Source organism: Pleurodeles waltl, chromosome 10 (genome assembly GCF_031143425.1).
Source record: "Pleurodeles waltl isolate 20211129_DDA chromosome 10, aPleWal1.hap1.20221129, whole genome shotgun sequence".
Taxonomy (NCBI): domain Eukaryota; kingdom Metazoa; phylum Chordata; class Amphibia; order Caudata; family Salamandridae; genus Pleurodeles; species Pleurodeles waltl.
Window position 1 is genome coordinate 5,918,546 of NC_090449.1, and position 19,761 is coordinate 5,938,306.

A 19,761-nucleotide genomic window follows, 5' to 3' on the forward strand; every position below is an offset into this window, starting at 1 on the left:
CTCGGCGCTAGGCCGTGCATCTCTCAATAACTGTCTCAGTGCTAGGCCGTGCATCTCTCAATCAGTGTCTCGGCGCTAGGCTCTGCATCTCTCAATCAGTGTCTCAGCGCTAGGCCCTGCATCTCTCAATCAGTGTCTCAGCGCTAGGCCCTGCATCTCTCAATCAGTGTCTCGGCGCTAGGCCTTGTATCTCTCAATCAGTGCCTCGGCGCTAGGCCGTGCATCTCTCAATCAGTGTCTCAGCGCAAGGCCCTGCATCTCTCAATCAGTGCCTCGGCGCTAGGCCCTGCATCTCTCAATCAGTGTCTCAGCGCAAGGCCCTGCATCTCTCAATCAGTGTCTCGGCGCTAGGCCCTGCATCTCTCAATCAGTGTCTCAGCGCTAGGCCTTGTATCTCTCAATCATTGCCTCGGCGCTAGGCCCTGTATCTCTCAATCAGTGCCTCAGTGCTAGGCCGTGCATCTCTCAATCAGTGTCTCGGCGCTAGGCCCTGCATCTCTCAATCAGTGCCTCGGCGCTAGGCCCTGTATCTCTCAATCAGTGCCTCGGCGCTAGGCCCTGCGGTGCTCTTTCAGGTTCTTGGCGCTAGCCTGTGACTCTCACACACTTACCTGTCTCAGTCTTGGGCAGAATTCGTAGCCGTATCTTGTTGCCCGCCTGTCTGAAGAGCTGCGTGATCTCCCGCGGAGACATGTGGGCGATGGACCGCCCGTCGACGCCCTCCACACGGTCGCCCACCTTCAGGTGCCCATCGCGGTCGGCTGGGCTGTCCTTACGCACCTCGCTCACCTTGTGTGGCACCAGGGACCGGGCTGCGGTTGGGGGCAAGAGAAACACGAGTTTAGAGATGCTGAGTCCACACATAGCACCTAGAGACCTTTACATGTGTAGAGTGAGCTGTGCAGTCAAGACAGGTCAGTGCTTCCACAAGGACTAGTCAGTCACACGTCAGGTTTTACTTCCCCTGAGTAGGTACACTGGATGTCTCTGCCTTCAGTCGGCAGATTTGCCAAGTTGGGAACTTTCAGATACCAGAGACTTCTGGGCCGGGTACCACGAGGCTCCATTCTCTCCCAGCATCTTCAGCATCTGCTGTGAAACTCTGAAAACCTACTGGGATCTCACTCCATACCCAGCACTGACCTACAACTCAAGCCACTGAAGACAGAAGCCCTCCTGTTCACCACCAGCCACAAACAATCTGAGACTCCAGCCTCCTTTTCCGAAATCTACCGGGACAGCTTCATCTCCGCACTCTTTTTTATATTTGTAAAGCGCTCTATCATCCTTGAGGGTATCCAGGCGCTGAGCAGGTGTGTGTGTGCCCCTGGCCTCGCCTATGGTAGGTTGGTTAATCGCCCTTGAGGGTATCCAGGCGCTGAGCAGGTGTGTGCGTGCCAGGCCCTGCCTAGGGTGGGTTGGTTCATCGCCCGTGAGGGTATCCAGGCGCTGAGCAGGTGTGTGTGCCATGCTCTATCTAGGGTGGGTTGGTTCATCGCCCGTGAGGGTATCCAGGCGCTGACCAGGTGTGTGCACCAAGGCCTCCCCACTGTAGGTTGGTTAATTGAAAGCCAGGCCTTCAGCTTCTTGCAGAACTCAAGAGAGGGAGGCTCCGGCGTGGAGTAGGAGGTCAGTCCACACTTTAGGAGTGATGTAGGAGAAGGTCTGTCCTCCTGACCTGGTTCTGTGTATGTGTGGGCTGTGTGAGGGGGCCTAGGACACTCCCTGGAGAATTCTGACTTCAAACAAGACATGGGGAGACACCCCAAGCTTCCCTAGGAAACCTCTCCTGCCTAACCCAAGTAAACCATCCCTACCCCAAAGCGACCTCAGAGGCAACACCCGCCGCAGGGTCCGAGCCCCGCATCACCCGGCCTGCGGGGACTGCTATGGGTCTGCCACCAAGGCCCTGGTACTCTCCCCAGCCCACCTGGCTGGGAAACCACTGGGGCCAGACAGCGCCGCACCAGGAGCCAAGAAAACATCGAAAAGCAGAAAAACCCTTCTCAGGACCAGGACTGATCCCACAATCCGGGCCCCTCAGCTACAGAAAGACCCCAACACTACTGAAGTCAGAGGGGCCCTCAGAGAGCACTCCAGCTTCCTCACACACTGAGACCTCAATGGACCCTCAGGGCTCCCACCCTTGATTAGCACCCCCGTGAGCTCTACAAATACACACACATACATGTGACTGACCCTGCCTCGGCCCTGCATGTCTACACCGAACATGGGAGAGGCTCTGCCCCAACCCTGACATGTGACTGACTCTGCCCCAGCCCTGCCTCGCTCTACCTGACATGTGACTGACTCTGCCCCAGCCCTGCCTCGCTCTACCTGACATGTGACTGACTCTGCCCCAGCCCTGCCTCGCTCTACCTGACATGTGACTGACTCTGTCCAGCCCTGCCTCGCTCTACCTGACATGTGACAGACTCTGCCCCAGCCTTGCCCCGCTCTACCTGACATGTGACTGACTCTGCCCCAGCCCTGCCTCGCTCTACCTGACATGTGACTGACTCTGCCCCAGCCCTGCCTCGCTCTACCTGACATGTGACTGACTCTGACCAGTCCTGCCTCGCTCTACCTGACATGTGACTGACCCTGCCCAGTCCTGCCTCGCTTTACCTGACATGTGACTGACTCTGCCCAGCCCTGTCTCGCTTTACCTGAGAGGTGACTGACTCTATCCAGCCCTGCATCGCTTTACCTGACATGTGATTGACTCTGCCCAGTCGTGCCTCACTTTACCTGACATGTGACTGACTCTGCCCAGTCCTGCCTCGCTTTACCTGACAAGGGACTGACTCTGCCCAGCCCTGCCTCGCTCTACCTGACATGTGACTGTCTCCGCCCCAGCCCTGCCTTGCTTTACCTGACATGTGACTGACTCTGCCCAGTCCTGCCTCGCTTTACCTGACATGTGACTGACTCTGCCCAGCCCTGCCTCGCTTTACCTGAGAGGTGACTGACTCTATCCAGCACTGCATCGCTTTACCTGACATGTGATTGACTCTGCCCCTGCCCTGCCTCGCTTTACCTGACATGTGACTGACTCTGCTCAGCACTTCCTCGCCTTACCTGACATGTGACTGACTCTACCACAGATCCGCTTTACCTGAAATGTGACTGACTTCCCCAGCCCTGCCTCACTTTACCTGACATGTGGCTGACTCTGCCCCAACCCTCCCTCGCTTTACTTTTGATGTGACTGACTCTGCCCCAGCCCTGCCTCGCTTTGGCTGACATGTGACTGACTCTTTCCCAGCCCTGCCTCACTTGAGATGTGACTGACTCTTCCCCAGCCCTGCCTCACTTTACCTGAGATGTGACTGACTCTGCCCCAGCACCGCTTTATCTGAGATGTGACTGACTCTATCCAGCCCTGCCTCGCTTTACCTGACATGTGACTGACTCTGCCCCAACCCCACCTCGCTATACCCAACACAGGACAGACCCTGGCCCGGCCCCGCTGTCACACAGAAGACTAGCTGTCTCTGCGAGACGTCCTCTCTACATTTACTGCTTCCTGCATGTAAACACTCACTCACACCCAAGTCTGCACTCACATCTCCTTGGACACACTCCGGCCTGTGCAGTCAGCAGCACTCACTCATGGGTTCACTCACCTGCCTTTTCCAAGGGACACTCGCACCTGCACTCACATGTTCCTGCTGTCTCACACCTGCCGTGTCCCACGGGCAGATGCACTGACACTCACACTCACTCATGCCCTCTCTCACCTGCACTGACCGAGCTTCACTCACATGCCTGCATGGATACGCAGACCTGCACTCACATGTTCCTGCAGTCTCACACCTGCCTTGTGCCATGGACACTCTCACCAGCACTCCCTCACCCAGCTGCATGGACACTAGCACTCACTCATGCCTACACTCACCTGCACTGACCCAGCTTCATTCACATCCCTGCACAGACACTCACACCTGAACTCACATGTTCCTGCAGTCTCACTCCTGCCTTGTGCCATGGACACTCTCACCTGCACTCACTCACACAGCTGCACTGATACTCACACTCACTCATGCCTACACTCACCTGCACTGACCGAGCTTCACTCACATGCCTGCATGGATACTCAGACCTGCACTCACATGTTCCTGCAGTCTCACACCTGCCTTGTGCCAGGGACACTCTCACCTGCACTCACTCACAGCTGCATGGACACTAGCACTCACTCATGCCTTCACTCACCTGCACTGACCGAGCTTCACTCACACGGCTGCATGGATACTCAGACCTGCACTCACATGTTCCTGCAGTCTCACACCTGCCTGGTGCCAGGGACACTCTCACCTGCACTCACTCACAGCTGCATGGACACTAGCACTCACTCATGCCTACACTCACCTGCACTGACCGAGCTTCACTCACATGCCTGCACGGACACTCTCACCTGCACTCACTCACAGCTGCATGGACACTAGCACTCGCTCATGCCCTCTCTCACCTGCACTGACCGAGCTTCACTCACACGGCTGCACGGATACTCACACCTGCCTTGTGCACAGCTGCATGGACACTAGCACTCACTCATGCCTACACTCACCTGCACTGACCGAGCTTCACTCACATGCCTGCACGGATACTCACACCTGCCTTGTGCACAGCTGCATGGACACTAGCACTCACTCATGCCTTCACTCACCTGCACTGACCGAGCTTCACTCACACGGCTGCATGGATACTCAGACCTGCACTCACATGTTCCTGCAGTCTCACACCTGCCTTGAGCCAGGGACACTCTCACCAGCACTCCCTCACCCAGCTGCATGGACACTAGCACTCACTCATGCCTTCACTCACCTGCACTGACCGAGCTTCACTCACATGCCTGCACGGATACTCTCACCTGCACTCACTCACAGCTGCATGGACACTAGCACTCACCCATGCCTACACTCACCTGCACTGACCGAGCTTCACTCACACGCCTGCACGGATACTCACACCTGCCTTGTGCACAGCTGCATGGACACTAGCACTCACTCATGCCCTCTCTCACCTGCACTGACCGAGCTTCACTCACATGCCTGCACGGATACTCACACCTGCACTCACTCACAGCTGCATGGACACTAGCACTCACTCATGCCCTCTCTCACCTGCACTGACCGAGCTTCACTCACACGCCTGCACGGATACTCACACCTGCCTTGTGCACAGCTGCATGGACACTAGCACTCACTCATGCCCTCTCTCACCTGCACTGACCGAGCTTCACTCACACGCCTGCACGGATACTCACACCTGCACTCACTCACAGCTGCATGGACACTAGCACTCACTCATGCCCTCTCTCACCTGCACTGACCGAGCTTCACTCACACGCCTGCACGGATACTCACACCTGCCTTGTGCACAGCTGCATGGACACTAGCACTCACTCATGCCCTCTCTCACCTGCACTGACCGAGCTTCACTCACACGCCTGCACGGATACTCAGACCTGCACTCACTCACAGCTGCATGGACACTAGCACTCACCCATGCCTACACTCACCTGCACTGACCGAGCTTCACTCACATGCCTGCACGGATACTCACACCTGCACTCACATGTTCCTGCAGTCTCACACCTGCCTTGTGCCAGGGACATTCTCACCTGCACTCCCTCACACAGCTGCATGGACACTAGCACTCACTCATGCCTTCACTCACCTGCACTGACCGAGCTTCACTCACACGCCTGCACGGATACTCAGACCTGCACTCACATGTTCCTGCAGTCTCACACCTGCCTTGTGCCAGGGACACTCTCACCTGCACTCACTCACAGCTGCATGGACACTAGCACTCACTCATGCCCTCTCTCACCTGCACTGACCGAGCTTCACTCACATGCCTGCACGGATACTCACACCTGCCTTGTGCACAGCTGCCAGGTGTTCCAGTTCAGGGCTTTGTGTCTGGTTTAGGGGTACCTTTAGCTGTTTCATCGACATCATGTAAACAAAAAGCGTCATAGACCATGATGACACACACATATCCATTCACAGGGGCTGTCGGTCAGCCCCCTTCATTCATTGGCCTGCTTGACTGTCATTCACAATGTGCTTCAACCTATCACAGCATCGGTGTGGAAGAACGGGTCAGCCCCCCCCAGTCATTGGCTCCCTTGCCCTGTGAGTGACAGTGTGTCTCATGAGCGGAAGGGCACATCCGCCTGAAAGAAGTACCAGGGCCAGGCTCGAGGGCCAGTATTTATCAATCTTTTTTCTTTCCATTATACACCATTTTTTGTTTGAAATCCTTTTGTGTTTAAACTGTTCTTGAGAGTGCATTCACCCCAAGCCCAGCAGTACACTTTCTTTGCATCCGTAAGGACCGGATGTCCCTGTGGGATGCATTAAACCTAGAACGGGTTCAGCCCTGGTACAGAGTCCGCCCTCCCCCGCTGCAACATCACAATTAGATGAAATAGTTATGTTTTAAAGATGTAAAACCTCAGTTGTAAATAACAGCGGCTGTTTTCTTTAGTATTTTTTATTTGTGTGGAGAATGCTTAAGATATAAAAAATTTACCCGCTGCATCAGCTTGCTAAGGCCAGGCCTATTGGCTTTGTCAAAGCTTGGCACTTCTATTACAGGTTTCTTAATTGCATTAAAAATGCAAACAAAGTCACTGAAGGCAGTTAAAACCCTGGACTGGTGCCGCTGGGCATGTGTGGGCCTGGAAGCCTGCCAGCCATGCTCTACATGTATGTACTCACTTTCACACACCTGTGTGTTCACCTGTGCACCCGCACTCACGCCTGAAGAGTCACACCGCTATACATCTCATCCCAAAGCGCACACATCTACATTCAGTCACTAGGCTGTTGTAGGAGGCTGGCCTGGCGTGTAGTGGGTACCCTGTGGTACTTACACCCTGTGCCAGGTCCAGTCATCCCTTATTAGTAGATTAGTAGTGTTCTAGCAGCTTAGGCTGATAGAAGTAGCTATAGCAGAGCAGCTTAGGCTGAACTAGGAGACATGCAAAGCTCCTACTATACCACTTATATCATACAGCACTATATCACAAGAAAACACAATACACAGAGTTACTAAACATAAAGGTACTTTATTTTTATGACAATATGCCAAAAGTATCTCAGTGAGTACCCTCAGTATGAGGATAAGTTATATACACAAGATATATGTACACAAACCAAAATTATGCAGGTAATAGCAAGAAAAGTAATGCAAACAGTGTAGAATTACAATAGATTGCAATAGGAGCACATAGGTATAGGGGCAACACAAACCATATACTCCAAAAGTGGAATGCAAACGACGAATGGACCCCAAACCTATGTGAGCTTGTAGAGGGTCGCTGGGACTGTAAGAAAACAGTGAGGGTAAGAAAAATAGCCCACCCTAAGACCCCGAAAAGTAGGAGTAAAGTGCAGCTACTACCCATAAAGACAACAATAGTCGTAATAGGGGGATTCTGCAAGAACAACAAACACCAGCAGTGCACTGAAAACGGATTCCTGGACCTGAGGACCTGCAAAGCAAGGGGACCAAGGCCAAGAGTCGCAATAGTGTCCAGGGGGGCAGGAGCCCAGGAAACCCCAGATCAAGGTGCAAGGAAGCTGCCTCCGGATGGAAGAAGCTTGGAATTCTGCAAAAACGAAGAGGACTAGGAACTTCTCCTTTGGATGGAAGATGTCCCACGTTGCGATGAAGGTTGCAGAAGTTTTCCCACTCAGAAATACCGCAAACAAGTCTTGCTAGCTGCAAGGGTCGCGGTAGAGGTTTTTGGGTGGTGCTGAGAACCAGGAAGAACCAGGATGTCGCCCCTTGGAGGAGGAGACAGAGGGGGCGCTCAGCAACTCAGAGAGCCCCCACAGAAGAGGGCAGCACCCGCAGAAGTACCTGAACAGGCACTTGGAAGATTTGTGAACCGGAGTCCACACAGAGTTACAAAAGAGGGTCCCACGACGTCAGAGGCCAACTCAGCGGGTTGAGCACTGCAGGATGGAGTGCTAGGGACCCAGGCTAGGCTGTGCACAAAGAAAATCCTGGAAGAGTGCACAGAAGCTGGAGCAGCTGCAAATCACGCAGTACACAGGTTTGCAGTCTAGCGTGGGGAGGCAAGGACTTACCTCCACCAAACTTGGACTGAAGAGTCACTGAACTGTGGGAGACACTTGGACAGAGTTGCTGAGTTCCAGGTACCACGCTCGTCAGGATGAGAGGGGACCCAGAGAACCGGTGATGCAGTCTTTTGGTGCCTGTGTTAAAAGGGGGAAGATTCTGTCGACCCACGGGAGACTTCTTCTTGGCTTCTGGTGCATGGTGAAGGCAGGCGACCCCCAGAGCATGCACCACCAGGAAACAGTCGAGAAAGCCGGCAGTATGAGGTGGTACAATGTTGCTGGTAGTCATCTTGCTACTTTGTTGCGGTTTTGCAGGCGTCCTGGAGCAGTCAGCGGACAATTCTTGGTAGAAGTCAAAGAGGGAGATGCAGAGGAACTCTGGGGAGCTCTTGCATTCGTTATCTGAAGAATTCCCCAAAGCAGAGACCCTAAATAGCCAGAAAAGGAGGTTTGGCTACCAAGAAAGGAGGATTGGCTACCAAGAAAGGTATGAGCCTATCAGAGGGGGTCTCTGACGTCAACTGCTGGCACTGGCCACTCAGAGCAGTCCAGTGTGCCACAGACACCTCTGTTTCCAAGATGGCAGGGGTCTGGGACACACTGGAGGAGCTCTGGGCACCTCCCAGGGGAGGTACTGGTCAGGGGAGTGGTCACTCCCGTTTCCTTTGTCCAGTTTCACGCCAGAGCAGGGCTGGGGGATCCCTGAACTTGTGTAGACTGGCTTATGCAGAGATGGGCACCATCTGTGCCCATCAAAGCATTTCCAGAGGCTGGGGAGGCTACTCCTCCCCAGCCCTTCATACCTATTTCCAAACGGAGAGGGTGTAACACCCTCTCTCAGAGGAAATCCTTTGTTCTGCCTTCCTGGGCCAGGGCTGCCTGGACCCCAGGATGGCAGAAACCTGTCTGAGGGGTTGGCAGCAGCAGCTTGGTATGATATGGACCACCTCAACAATTTAGGGTTTTCACCTTTCATTTGTTTTAGCCAAAGTAGAGGTTTGTGGTCTGTCTGAACAATAAAGTGAGTGCCAAACAGGTATGGTCTCAACTTTTTCAGTGCCCAGACCACAGCAAAGGCCTCCCTCTCTATGGCACACCAACGCTTTCTCTAGGGGTCAACATTCTGCTGATAAAACAACTGGTTGATCCTGGCCCTCAGAATTCAGTTGTGATAAGACTGCCCCTACCCCTAATTTAGATGCATCAGTTTGAACAATGAATTTCTTGGAGTAACATGGGCTTTTTAGGACAGGTGCAGAGCACATGGCCTGTTTGAGCTCCTCAAAAGCTTTCTGACAGCTAGCTGTCCACAATACCTTCTTAGGCATTTTCTTGCTAGTGAGATCATTAAGAGGCACTGCTATGGAGCCATAATTCTTGATGAATCTCCTGTAATACCCTGTGAGGCCTAAAAAGGCTCTCACCTGGGTCTGAGTTGTCGGGGGAACCCAATCCATGATTGTCTGGATTTTCCCCTGTAGTGGTGCAATCTGTTCTCCACCAACCAGGCGGCCCAGATAAACCACTTTCCCTGCCCTATCTGGCACTTTGAGGCCTTGATAGTGAGGCCTGCCTTTTGCAGGGCCTCCAAAACTTTCCAAAGGTGGACCAGGTGCTCATCCCAGGTGGAGCTAAAGACAGCAATTTCATCAAGATATGCTGCACTGAAAGCTTCCAACCCTTGCAGGACTGTGTTCGCCAACCTCTGAAAAGTGGCAGATGCATTTTTCAAACCAAAGGGCATCACTGTGAATTGGTAGTGCCCCAAATGCAGTCTTTGGTTTAGCATCTTCTGCCAATCTGATCTGCCAATACCCTGCAGTCAGATCAAAAGTGCTAAGATACTTGGCAGAAGCCAGTGTATCAATGAGCTCATCTGCCCTGGGTATAGGGTGAGCATCAGTTTTGGTTACCTGATTGAGCCCTCTGTAATCTACACAAAACCTCATCTCCATCTTTCCATCTTTGGTGTGAGGTTTTGGTCAAAGCACCACTGGGTTAGCCCATGGGCTTTCAGAAGGTTCAATCACCCCCAAATCCAACATTTTCTGCACCTCTTGTTTAATGCAGTCTCTGACATGGTCAGGCTGCCTATACATTTTACTTTTGACAGGCATGCTGTCTCCAGTGTCAATTGCATAATCACACCAGGATGTTGTACCTGGTACAAGTGAAAAGAGGACAGAAAATTGGCTTAGGAGATTGATGCAGTTGTCTTTCTGTTCTGCAGTCAGACAATCTGCTAAAACTACTCCCTCCACTAAGGCATCTGCTTCAGTGGTGGAGAAGAGATCAGGGAGAGGGTCCCTCTCTTCTTCCTGTCCCTCATCTGCTGCCATGAGCAGGGTGAGATCAGCCCTGTCATAGTAGGGTTTCAGGCAGTTGACATGAATCCCCCTAACGGGACGCCTGGCAGTGCCCAGGTCTACCAAATAGGTAACCTCACCCTTTTTCTCAAAAATTAGATGGGGTCCACTCCATTTGTCTTGGAGTGCTCTTGAGGCCACAGGCTCCAATACCCACACTTTCTGTCCTGGTTGGTACTGGATCAGAACAGCCTTCTGGTCATGCCATTGCTTTTGCAGCTCCTGGCTGGCCTGGAGGTTTTTACTGGCCTTTTTCATGTACTCATCCATTCTGGATCTTAGGCCAAGTACATCATCCACTATGTCCTGTTTAGGAGCTTTTAAAGTTTGTTCCCAACCCCCCTTCACAAGAGTGAGTGGACCTCTTACAGGGTGCCCAAAGAGGAGTTCAAAGGGGCTGAAGCCCACTCCTCTCTGGGGTACCTCCCTGTAAGCAAAAAGGAGGCAAGGTAACAGGACATCCCATCTCCTCCGGAGTTTTTCAGGGAGGCACATTATCATTCCTTTGAGAGTTTTATTAAACCTCTCAACCAGTCCATTTGTCTGTGGATGGTAAGGGGTGGTGAACTTGTAGGTAACACCACACTCCTTCCACATTGCTTTCAAGTATGCAGACATGAGGTTGCTACCCCTGTCTGATACTATCTCTTTAGGAAAACCCACCCTGGAAAAGATTCCGAGGAGGGCCTTTGCCACTGCAGGAGCTGTAGTGGTCCTTAAAGGTATGGCTTCAGGATATCTTGTGGCATGGTCCACAACCACCAAGATAAATCTATTGCCTGAAGAAGTAGGAGGGTCAAGGGGGCCAACTATGTCAACCCCTACCCTTTCAAAGGGCACCCCAACCACTGGAAGTGGAATTAGAGGGGCCTTTGGAGTACCATCAGTCTTGCCACTCGCTTGGCAGGTCACACAAAATTTGCAAAAATCTTTGGTGTCTCTGACATACGAGGCCAGTGAAACAAGGGGACAAGTCTTTCCCAAGTTTGGCCCAAATGCCCAGCCAAAGGAATGTCATGTGCTAGAGTGAGAAGAAACTCTCTGTACTGCAGGGGAATGACCAATCTCCTGGCTGCTCCAGGTTTTGGGTCCCTTGCCTCTGTGTACAAGAGGTTATCTTCCCAGTATACTCTATAACTGTCACTGACATCCTCATTTTTCTGCTTGACAGCTTGCTGTCTGAGACCCTCTAATGTGGGACAGGATTGCTGTGCCACACTCAGCTCCTCCCTGGCAGGCCCCCCTTCACCCAAAAGCTCAGCAGTGTCTGCTTCCAGCTCCTCTGGTGAAGGTTCTGCACAAGGGGGAAATTCTTCTTCCTCAGAAGGGGAATCATCTGTAGAGGGAGGGATATTGGGTAGGGATTTACCCTTGCTACCCCTAGCTTTAGGGAGCACTTGGTCCATTGTTCCAGGATCCAAGTTACCCTGTCCCTTTTGCTTTTTGGCCAGAGCCCTTGTCAAAGCAAAAATATGCCCAGGAATGCCCAGCATTGCTGCATGAGCCTCCAACTCCACTTCTGCCCAAGCAGATGTCTCTAAATCATTCCATATGAGGTGGCTAAGAGTGTTGTTGTGAGCATCGGTTACTTGGTACTGCTGACCAAGTAGGTGTTGCTCAGGGTGGACCATTTTTTCTATCACCACAGTTACACTGACACCTGTGTCCCTGTAGGCCTGAACCTCAACACCATTTATTAGGGTAAGTTGCTTTTACTTATCCATATTAAGGGGACAAGCAACCAAGGTGGCCAAATCAATGGCACCTTCAGAAATTAAAATAGCCTCTGTGGTCTCCCTAACAAGACCAACCCCAACTACATTGCCAATAGTGAGCCCAGCTACACCCTTGGATTGGCTATTAGTAGTAGATTTCCCACCACCATTGCTATTACTAGTGGCACTAGAATTTGCAGCAGGGGTTGTGGTGGTGGGAGGTTTGGTGTTTTTCTTTGGACCCAATGGCCTTTGACTTTAAACACATACCAAGCCTTTTTAGGTTGATTACTGGAAGAGGATTTGGACCCACCACCCCCAGAGGATTTTTGTGGGCCTGATGAAGACTCAGTATGTTTACTTTTGTCCCCACCCTTGTCAGAAGACTTACCATCCTTCTTCTTGCCATCCTTTTCACCCCCTGTATGAACGTTTCTGTTCACCCTTGTCCTGACCCACTTGTCTGCCTTCTTTCCCAATTCTTGGGGAGAGGTCAGATCGGAGTCCACTAGGTATTGGTGCAACAAGTCAGACACACAGTTGTTCAGAATATGCTCTCTCAGAATAAGATTATACAGGCTTTCATAGTCAGATACCTTACTGCCATGTAACTACCCTTCCAAGACCTTCACTGAATAGTCCACAAAATCTGTCCAGTCTTGAGAGGACTCTTTTCTGTTGTCTCTGAACTTAATCCTGTATTGTTCAGTGGTTAAGCCAAATCCATCCAAGAGTGCATCTTTCAATACTGTGTAGTTGTTGGCTTCACCTTCTCTAACAGTAAGGAGCCTATCCCTACCCTTTCCAGTGAAAGATAACCACAATATAGCAGCCCACTGCCTTTGAGGGACCCCCTGTATCATACAGGCCCTCGCAAGTGCAGCAAACCACTTGTTAATGTCATCCCCCTCCTTGTAAGGGGGGACTATCTTGTGCAGATTCCTGGAATCATGCTAACAGGATTACTATCAGGAATACTGCTGCTGCCACCATGGGGTCCTAACCCCAACCTCTGTCTTTCCTTCTCAATGTCTAGGGATTCCCTATCTAAGGCCAGCTGCTGCTGTTTAAGCTTCAGTCTGGTCTTTTCAACCCTCAACTTTTTGAGTTCCCTTTCTAACAAGTTATCCTCAGGGTGGGTGGGTTGGGAATGCTTTGACACAGATGACAAATTGGAAACTTCAGAGGGGGACAATCACTCTTACAGTCACACTTGCGCTCACAGGCCTGTGCAATCACTTACAGTCACATCTGCGCTCACAGGCAAGTGCAATCACTCTTACAGTCACATCTGCGCTCACAGGCAAGTGCAATCACTCTTACAGTCACATCTGCACTCACAGGCAAGTGCAATCACTCTTACAGTCACACCTGCGCTCACAAGCAAGTGCAATCACTCTTACAGTCACACCTGCACTCACGGGCAAGTGCAATCACTCTGACAGTCACACCTGCGCTCAGGCAAGTGCAATCACTCTTACAGTCACACCTGCGCTCACAGGCCTGTGCAATCATTTACAGTCACATCTGTGCTCACAGGCAAGTGCAATCACTTACAGTCACACCTGCGCTCACAGGCAAGTGCAATCACTCTTACAGTCACACTTGCACTCACAGGCAAGTGCAGTCACTCTTACAGTCACACCTGCGCTCACAAGCAAGTACAATCACTCTTACAGTCACACTTGCGCTCACAGGCCTGTGCAATCACTTACAGTCACATCTGCGCTCACAGGCAAGTGCAATCACTCTTACAGTCACACCCGTGCTCACAGGCAAGTGCAATCACTCTTACAGTCACACCTGCGCTCACAGGCAAGTGCAATCACTCTTACAGTCACACCAGCCCTCACAGACCTGCACTCAGAGGCCTGTGCAGTCACTCTTACAGTCACAACTGTGTTCACACCCCTACACTCAAAGGCCCGTGCAATCACTCTTACAGTCACACCTTTAAGGAAGCTGGCCTGGTGTGTGGTGGGCCCCTAGGGTGTTTGCACCTTATACCAGGTCCAGACAACCCCTATTAGTGAGACAGTGCCTAGGAAGCCAGGGCTCTCTAGTGGTAGCTTTGTGAGCAGCCAAGACTTACCTAGGAGTGTAAAGCACTTGCAATACCACAGCAGTCACACAGCAACTGATCACACATGGAAGGAGCCACACAGTGTTAAAAAAAATAAAGGTACTTTATTGCAGTAGCACTGAACTACGGGCCAGATGTAGCAAAGGGTTTTACCCATTCTATGTCTATGGGAAAAAGTGTTCGTACATATGGACATATGGCTCTAGATAACTTATAATCAGACCCCCAAGTGGAGATAAGTACACACACTATATATATATATATATATATATTAGGAATTAGCATATAGGAATAACAAGCATTGGCAAAAATTAATGAAAAATAGCTATGGCCCTATGGGGGGTGCAAATCATATACTAAAAGAGTGGGATGCGAAGTGAAGTCCCAACCCAAGGATATGGTGTAGTTGAAAGGGAGCTGGGAAAACTTGGGACATCAAGAGGTGAGTACCTTAGTGACCCCCGCGACCAGGAGGGCAGAGGTAAGTTACCTGGTCTTCCCAAAGACTAACCAGGGGACTTGGAAAAGGAAGATTGCAAGACCAGGAACAGTCCAGTGGAACCCAAAGGTGGATTCTGGAAGAAGAGGACCTTCAAGAGAAGGGGACAGAGTCCATTCCATGCAGGAGTGTCCAGGTGGGGCAGAAGCCACTACCCACCCTTCTGTGGATGATGAAGATCCGGGTCAACAGGGAAAAAAGATAATCAGCGGTGGAGCCCAGGAGCTGCAGAGATATCCTTAGACCCATGCAGATAATGTCCCATGCCCGTCACTGGGTCGCAGATGGCCAGTGGTCAGGAGGACCACCAACAAGCCTTGACAAATGCAAGTTGAGGCAAAAGAAGATTTGCAGGAAAGAAGAGGACCAGCAAGGTCCAAGGGACTCAACCCATGGAGGGGAGTCCAGGCTGACCCTCAGCAGTCAAGCGAGTCAGACAAAGCAGTCGCAGCCCCTACAAGCAACCCACTGGCAGCAGGCACAGTAAGTTGCAGTGAGGCCCAGTCAGCACACCTGGGGAGGAGTCCCACGTTGCTGGAGCAGGAGAGGAGAGTCTGACCTTGCAGAGGTGGAGTGCTGGGCTACTAGGAGCCTGAAGATCCCTCATAGCAGGAATCAACAAGCCTTGGTTGATGCAGGAGTCATGGTGCGCAAGTGTACTGTCCTGCAAGAAGAGGCATGGGCTCACCGTCTCCCATGTTGGACAGGAGGTAGAGAGGGCCAAGGAGACCACTCAGACCCCCGTGTTGGAGATTCTTCCTGGAGCTGGACAGCAGAAGATCCCAGCAGTTGGTCGTGGTTGCCTAAGGTGCCTGCGGGTGCAGATGCAGCTGAGTGACTCCTTCACTCCAAGAAGATGCCTTCCTGCTTCTTTGGTGCAGCTGAAGTCTTGCCGACCCCAGAGGATGCACAACTGTGGAAATGTTGCAATTGCTGGAAGGAGCCGGAGAAACAGTGTTGCAAGGCAAGGTCGTCCCAGGAGTTGCAGGCTTGTTTGGTTCCTGAGAAGTCCAGCAGCGGTTCCGGTGGCCAGGAGCAGAAGAGGCAGAGGAGTCCTGGTGGAGCCTTGCACATCGAATCTGGGGACCCACCCACAAGGGAGTCCCTAAATAGTCCTAACAGGAGGCTTGGTCACTAGGCAGAGTGACCACCTATCAGAGGGGTCACTGAGTCAGTCACCTGTTCTGACCAACCAGATGCTCCCAGGGGCCTCTGCACATCTTGTTTTTAAGATGGCAGAATCTGGTGGCCACCTGGAGGAGCTCTGGGCATCACCCCTGGGTGGTGATGGACAGGGGAGTGATCACTCCCCTTTCCTTTGTGTGCTTTCACACCAGAGCAGGGATAGGGGGTCCTTCGACTGGTGCAAAACAGATTATGCAAGGAGGGAACCAAATGTGCCCTTCAAAGGTGTGGGGAGGCTACAGTTCCCCAGCCAGTCACACCTATTTCCAAGGGAGAGGGTGTTACTTCCCTCTCCCACAGGATATCCTTTGTTCTGCCTTTCTCTGCTCGAGCTGGTCAAGCAGCAGGAGGGCAGAATCCTGTCTGTGGGGTGGCAGCAGCGCGGGCAGCTCGCAGACCCTGGAAGACCGGCAATGCTCTGCGCCTCGGCTGCCCGCCACAGTGAAATGAAGTTGAAGTTCCTCGGGCGGCCCGGTGCCGATTGATCCACGGACCGGCACCGGTCCGCGGCCCGGGGGTTGGGGAACACTGCTCTAAGGAACCCACAAAGTGCATGGAATCATGCCATGAATACTGGCATTAGTATTGGGGTCTGATTCTGACATGTTTGATACCAAACATGCCTAGGTTCGGACTTACCATTATGTAGCTGGACCACAGGTAGTGAGTGACCTGTGGCCAGTACACGGGTGGATTGGCTTCCCCGCACTTACGAAGATCAGTCCATTGTAACTGGAGCTCATAGGGCGACCTCTGCTCATGCAGGGGTGCCCTCACACACAAGTACCTGCACACTGCCCTTTGGGCTAAGATGGGCTACCATAGGGGTGACTTACTGTGACCTGGTGCAGTGATCTGTGGTAAAAGCGTGCATGCACCTTTTCACAAGGCTGCAATGGCAGGCCTGCAGACTCATTTTGCATGGGCTCCCATGGGTAGCATAATACATGCTGAAACCATGTGAGACCCCTGGTGACTCCAATGCCCTGGGTACCTGGGTACTATATACTAGGGACTTATAAGGGGGCACCAGTATGCCAATTGTGGGGTATAAAGGGTAACTAAGCAACCAAATGTAGAGAAGAGAGCACAATCACTAAGGTCCTGGGTAGCAGGATCCCAGTGAAAACAATTCAAACACACTGACAATGGGCAAAAAGTGGAGGGAACCTACACAACTGCACTCACAGACCTGCACTCAGAGGCCTGTGCAATCACACTTATAGTCACATCTGCAGTCATAGGCCTATGCAATCCCTCTCACAATCACACATGCTCTCACACACCTGTACTCACAGGCCTATGCAATCACTCTTATAGTCACATGTTAACTCACACATCTGCACTCACAGGCCTATGCAATCACTCTTATAGTCACCTGCAATCACAGGCCTATGCAATCACTCTTACAGTCACACCTGCACCCGCAGGCCTGCACAGTCACACCTCTGCTCACACATCATCAAAGGGCCTCAAGCCTGTGCTACCTCATCACTCAAACACAGTGTGTCACCTGCACAAACCCACACCTGTGCTCACACACCTGCAAAGGGCCTCGAGCCTGTGCTACCTCATCACTCAAACACAGTGTGTATCCTGCACAAACTCAAACCTGCAAAAGAAATCAAGCCAACATACACACAAATGGAAGGTCAGTCCAACACACCTGCTCTGGGTGCCAAGCCAGCACGTTCACTTGCACAAACTCACAGACACCTGTACTGTGACTCATGTATTCACCTGCACTTTCACACTGGCGCATGCACAAACCAAGTCACCCTCACCTGCACTCTCACACCTGTGCATGCACACACCCGGTCACACTCACCTGCACTCTCACACCTGTGCGTGCACGCACCCGGTCACCCTCACCTGCACTCTCACACCTGAGCATGCACACACCAGGGGCCATATGTACGAAAGCTTTTTCCCATAGACACAGAATTGGTAAAATCCTTTCATACATCTGGCCCCAGGTCACACTCACCTGCACTCTCACACCTGCAGGTGCACAGACTAAGTCACACTCACCTGCACTCCTACTCCTACGGGTGCACAGACTAAGTCCACTCACCTGCACGTGCACAGACTGCCCACTCACCTGCACACACAGTCACACTCACCTGCACTCTCACACCTGCGGGTGCACAGACTAAGTCACACTCACCTGCACTCTCACACTGCACCCCAATCCCCCGCACCCCTCCCCCCGGATGAAGGCTCATTTACGGTTAAAGTCCTTGACCGTCCTCATCGCAGACTGCACCCGCTCGAACATGGCGGCGGAGGGGGCGCTCACTCCCTCTCCAGCTCCGGTCAGTCCCTCTGCAGCCAGTGCCCTCGCTCCTCCGGTGAGTGTCCTTCAGTCCAGCCCCTGGGGGGCGGGTCTCAATCTTCCAGTGTCCCTCACCCCCCTTTGGTGAGTGTCCTCCAGCCTAGCTCCGGGGGCCCCACGCCACCTCTCCAGTGAAGTCCGGTGCTCTAGCGAGGGCCCTCAGTCCCTCTCCGGTCAGTGCCACGGTCGGTGCCCTCAGTCCTCCGGTGGGTGTACTTCAGTCCCTCTCCGGTTAGTGCTACGGTCGGTTCCCTCAGTCCTCCAGCGAGGGCCCTCAGTCCCTTTTCGGGGAGTGTACTTCACTCCCTCTCCGGTCAGTGCCACGCCACGGTCGGTGCTCTCAGTCCTCCGGTGAGTGTTCTTCAGTCCCTCTCCGGTCAGTGCCACGGTCGGAGCTCTCAGTCCTCCGGTGAGTGTTCTTCAGTCCCTCTCCGGTCAGTGCCACGGTCGGAGCTCTCAGTCCTCCGGTGAGTGTACTTCACTCCCTCTCCGGTCAGTGCCACGCCACGGTCGGTGCTCTCAGTCCTCCGGTGAGTGTTCTTCAGTCCCTCTCCGGTCAGTGCCACGGTCGGAGCTCTCAGTCCTCCGGTGAGTGTTCTTCAGTCCCTCTCCGGTCAGTGCCACGGTCGGAGCTCTCAGTCCTCCGGTGAGTGTTCTTCAGTCCCTCTCCGGTCAGTGCCACGGTCGGTGCCCTCAGTCCTCCAGCGAGGGCCCTCAGTCCCTTTTCGGGGAGTGTACTTCACTCCCTCTCCGGTCAGTGCCACGCCACGGTCGGTGCTCTCAGTCCTCCGGTGAGTGTTCTTCAGTCCCTCTCCGGTCAGTGCCACGGTCGGAGCTCTCAGTCCTCCGGTGAGTGTTCTTCAGTCCCTCTCCGGTCAGTGCCACGGTCGGAGCTCTCAGTCCTCCGGTGAGTGTACTTCACTCCCTCTCCGGTCAGTGCCACGCCACGGTCGGTGCTCTCAGTCCTCCGGTGAGTGTTCTTCAGTCCCTCTCCGGTCAGTGCCACGGTCGGAGCTCTCAGTCCTCCGGTGAGTGTTCTTCAGTCCCTCTCCGGTCAGTGCCACGGTCGGTGCCCTCAGTCCTCCAGCGAGGGCCCTCAGTCCCTTTTCGGGGAGTGTACTTCACTCCCTCTCCGGTCAGTGCCACGCCACGGTCGGTGCTCTCAGTCCTCCGGTGAGTGTTCTTCAGTCCCTCTCCGGTCAGTGCCACGGTCGGAGCTCTCAGTCCTCCGGTGAGTGTTCTTCAGTCCCTCTCCGGTCAGTGCCACGGTCGTAGCTCTCAGTCCTCCGGTGAGTGTACTTCAGTCCCTCTCCGGTCAGTGCCACGGTCGGTGCTCTCAGTCCGAGAGGAACCCGTGCCCTCCCCGGGGGCGGCCGGAGAGGGCCCCGCCCCTCCCCCCCCGGGTGGAATGCACCGGCCGCGGGGGCCGAAACTGGGCAGGAGTGAGGGGCTTAACCCTGGCACTGCCAGGAG

At 53.1% G+C, this 19,761-nt stretch overlaps 1 protein-coding gene across 4 annotated transcripts in view; it reads right to left on the reverse strand.

Moving 5' to 3' along the window:
* Positions 1 to 19,761, reverse strand: part of LOC138260874 (membrane-associated guanylate kinase, WW and PDZ domain-containing protein 1-like) — a 420,255-nt gene that overhangs the window by 61,634 nt on the left and 338,860 nt on the right. For all 4 annotated transcript variants that reach the window (XM_069209316.1, XM_069209315.1, XM_069209317.1 and 1 more), the window contains one exon: positions 612 to 812. In XM_069209316.1, the coding sequence (XP_069065417.1) occupies positions 612 to 812 (201 nt within the window). The remainder of the gene's footprint in view (positions 1 to 611; positions 813 to 19,761) is intronic.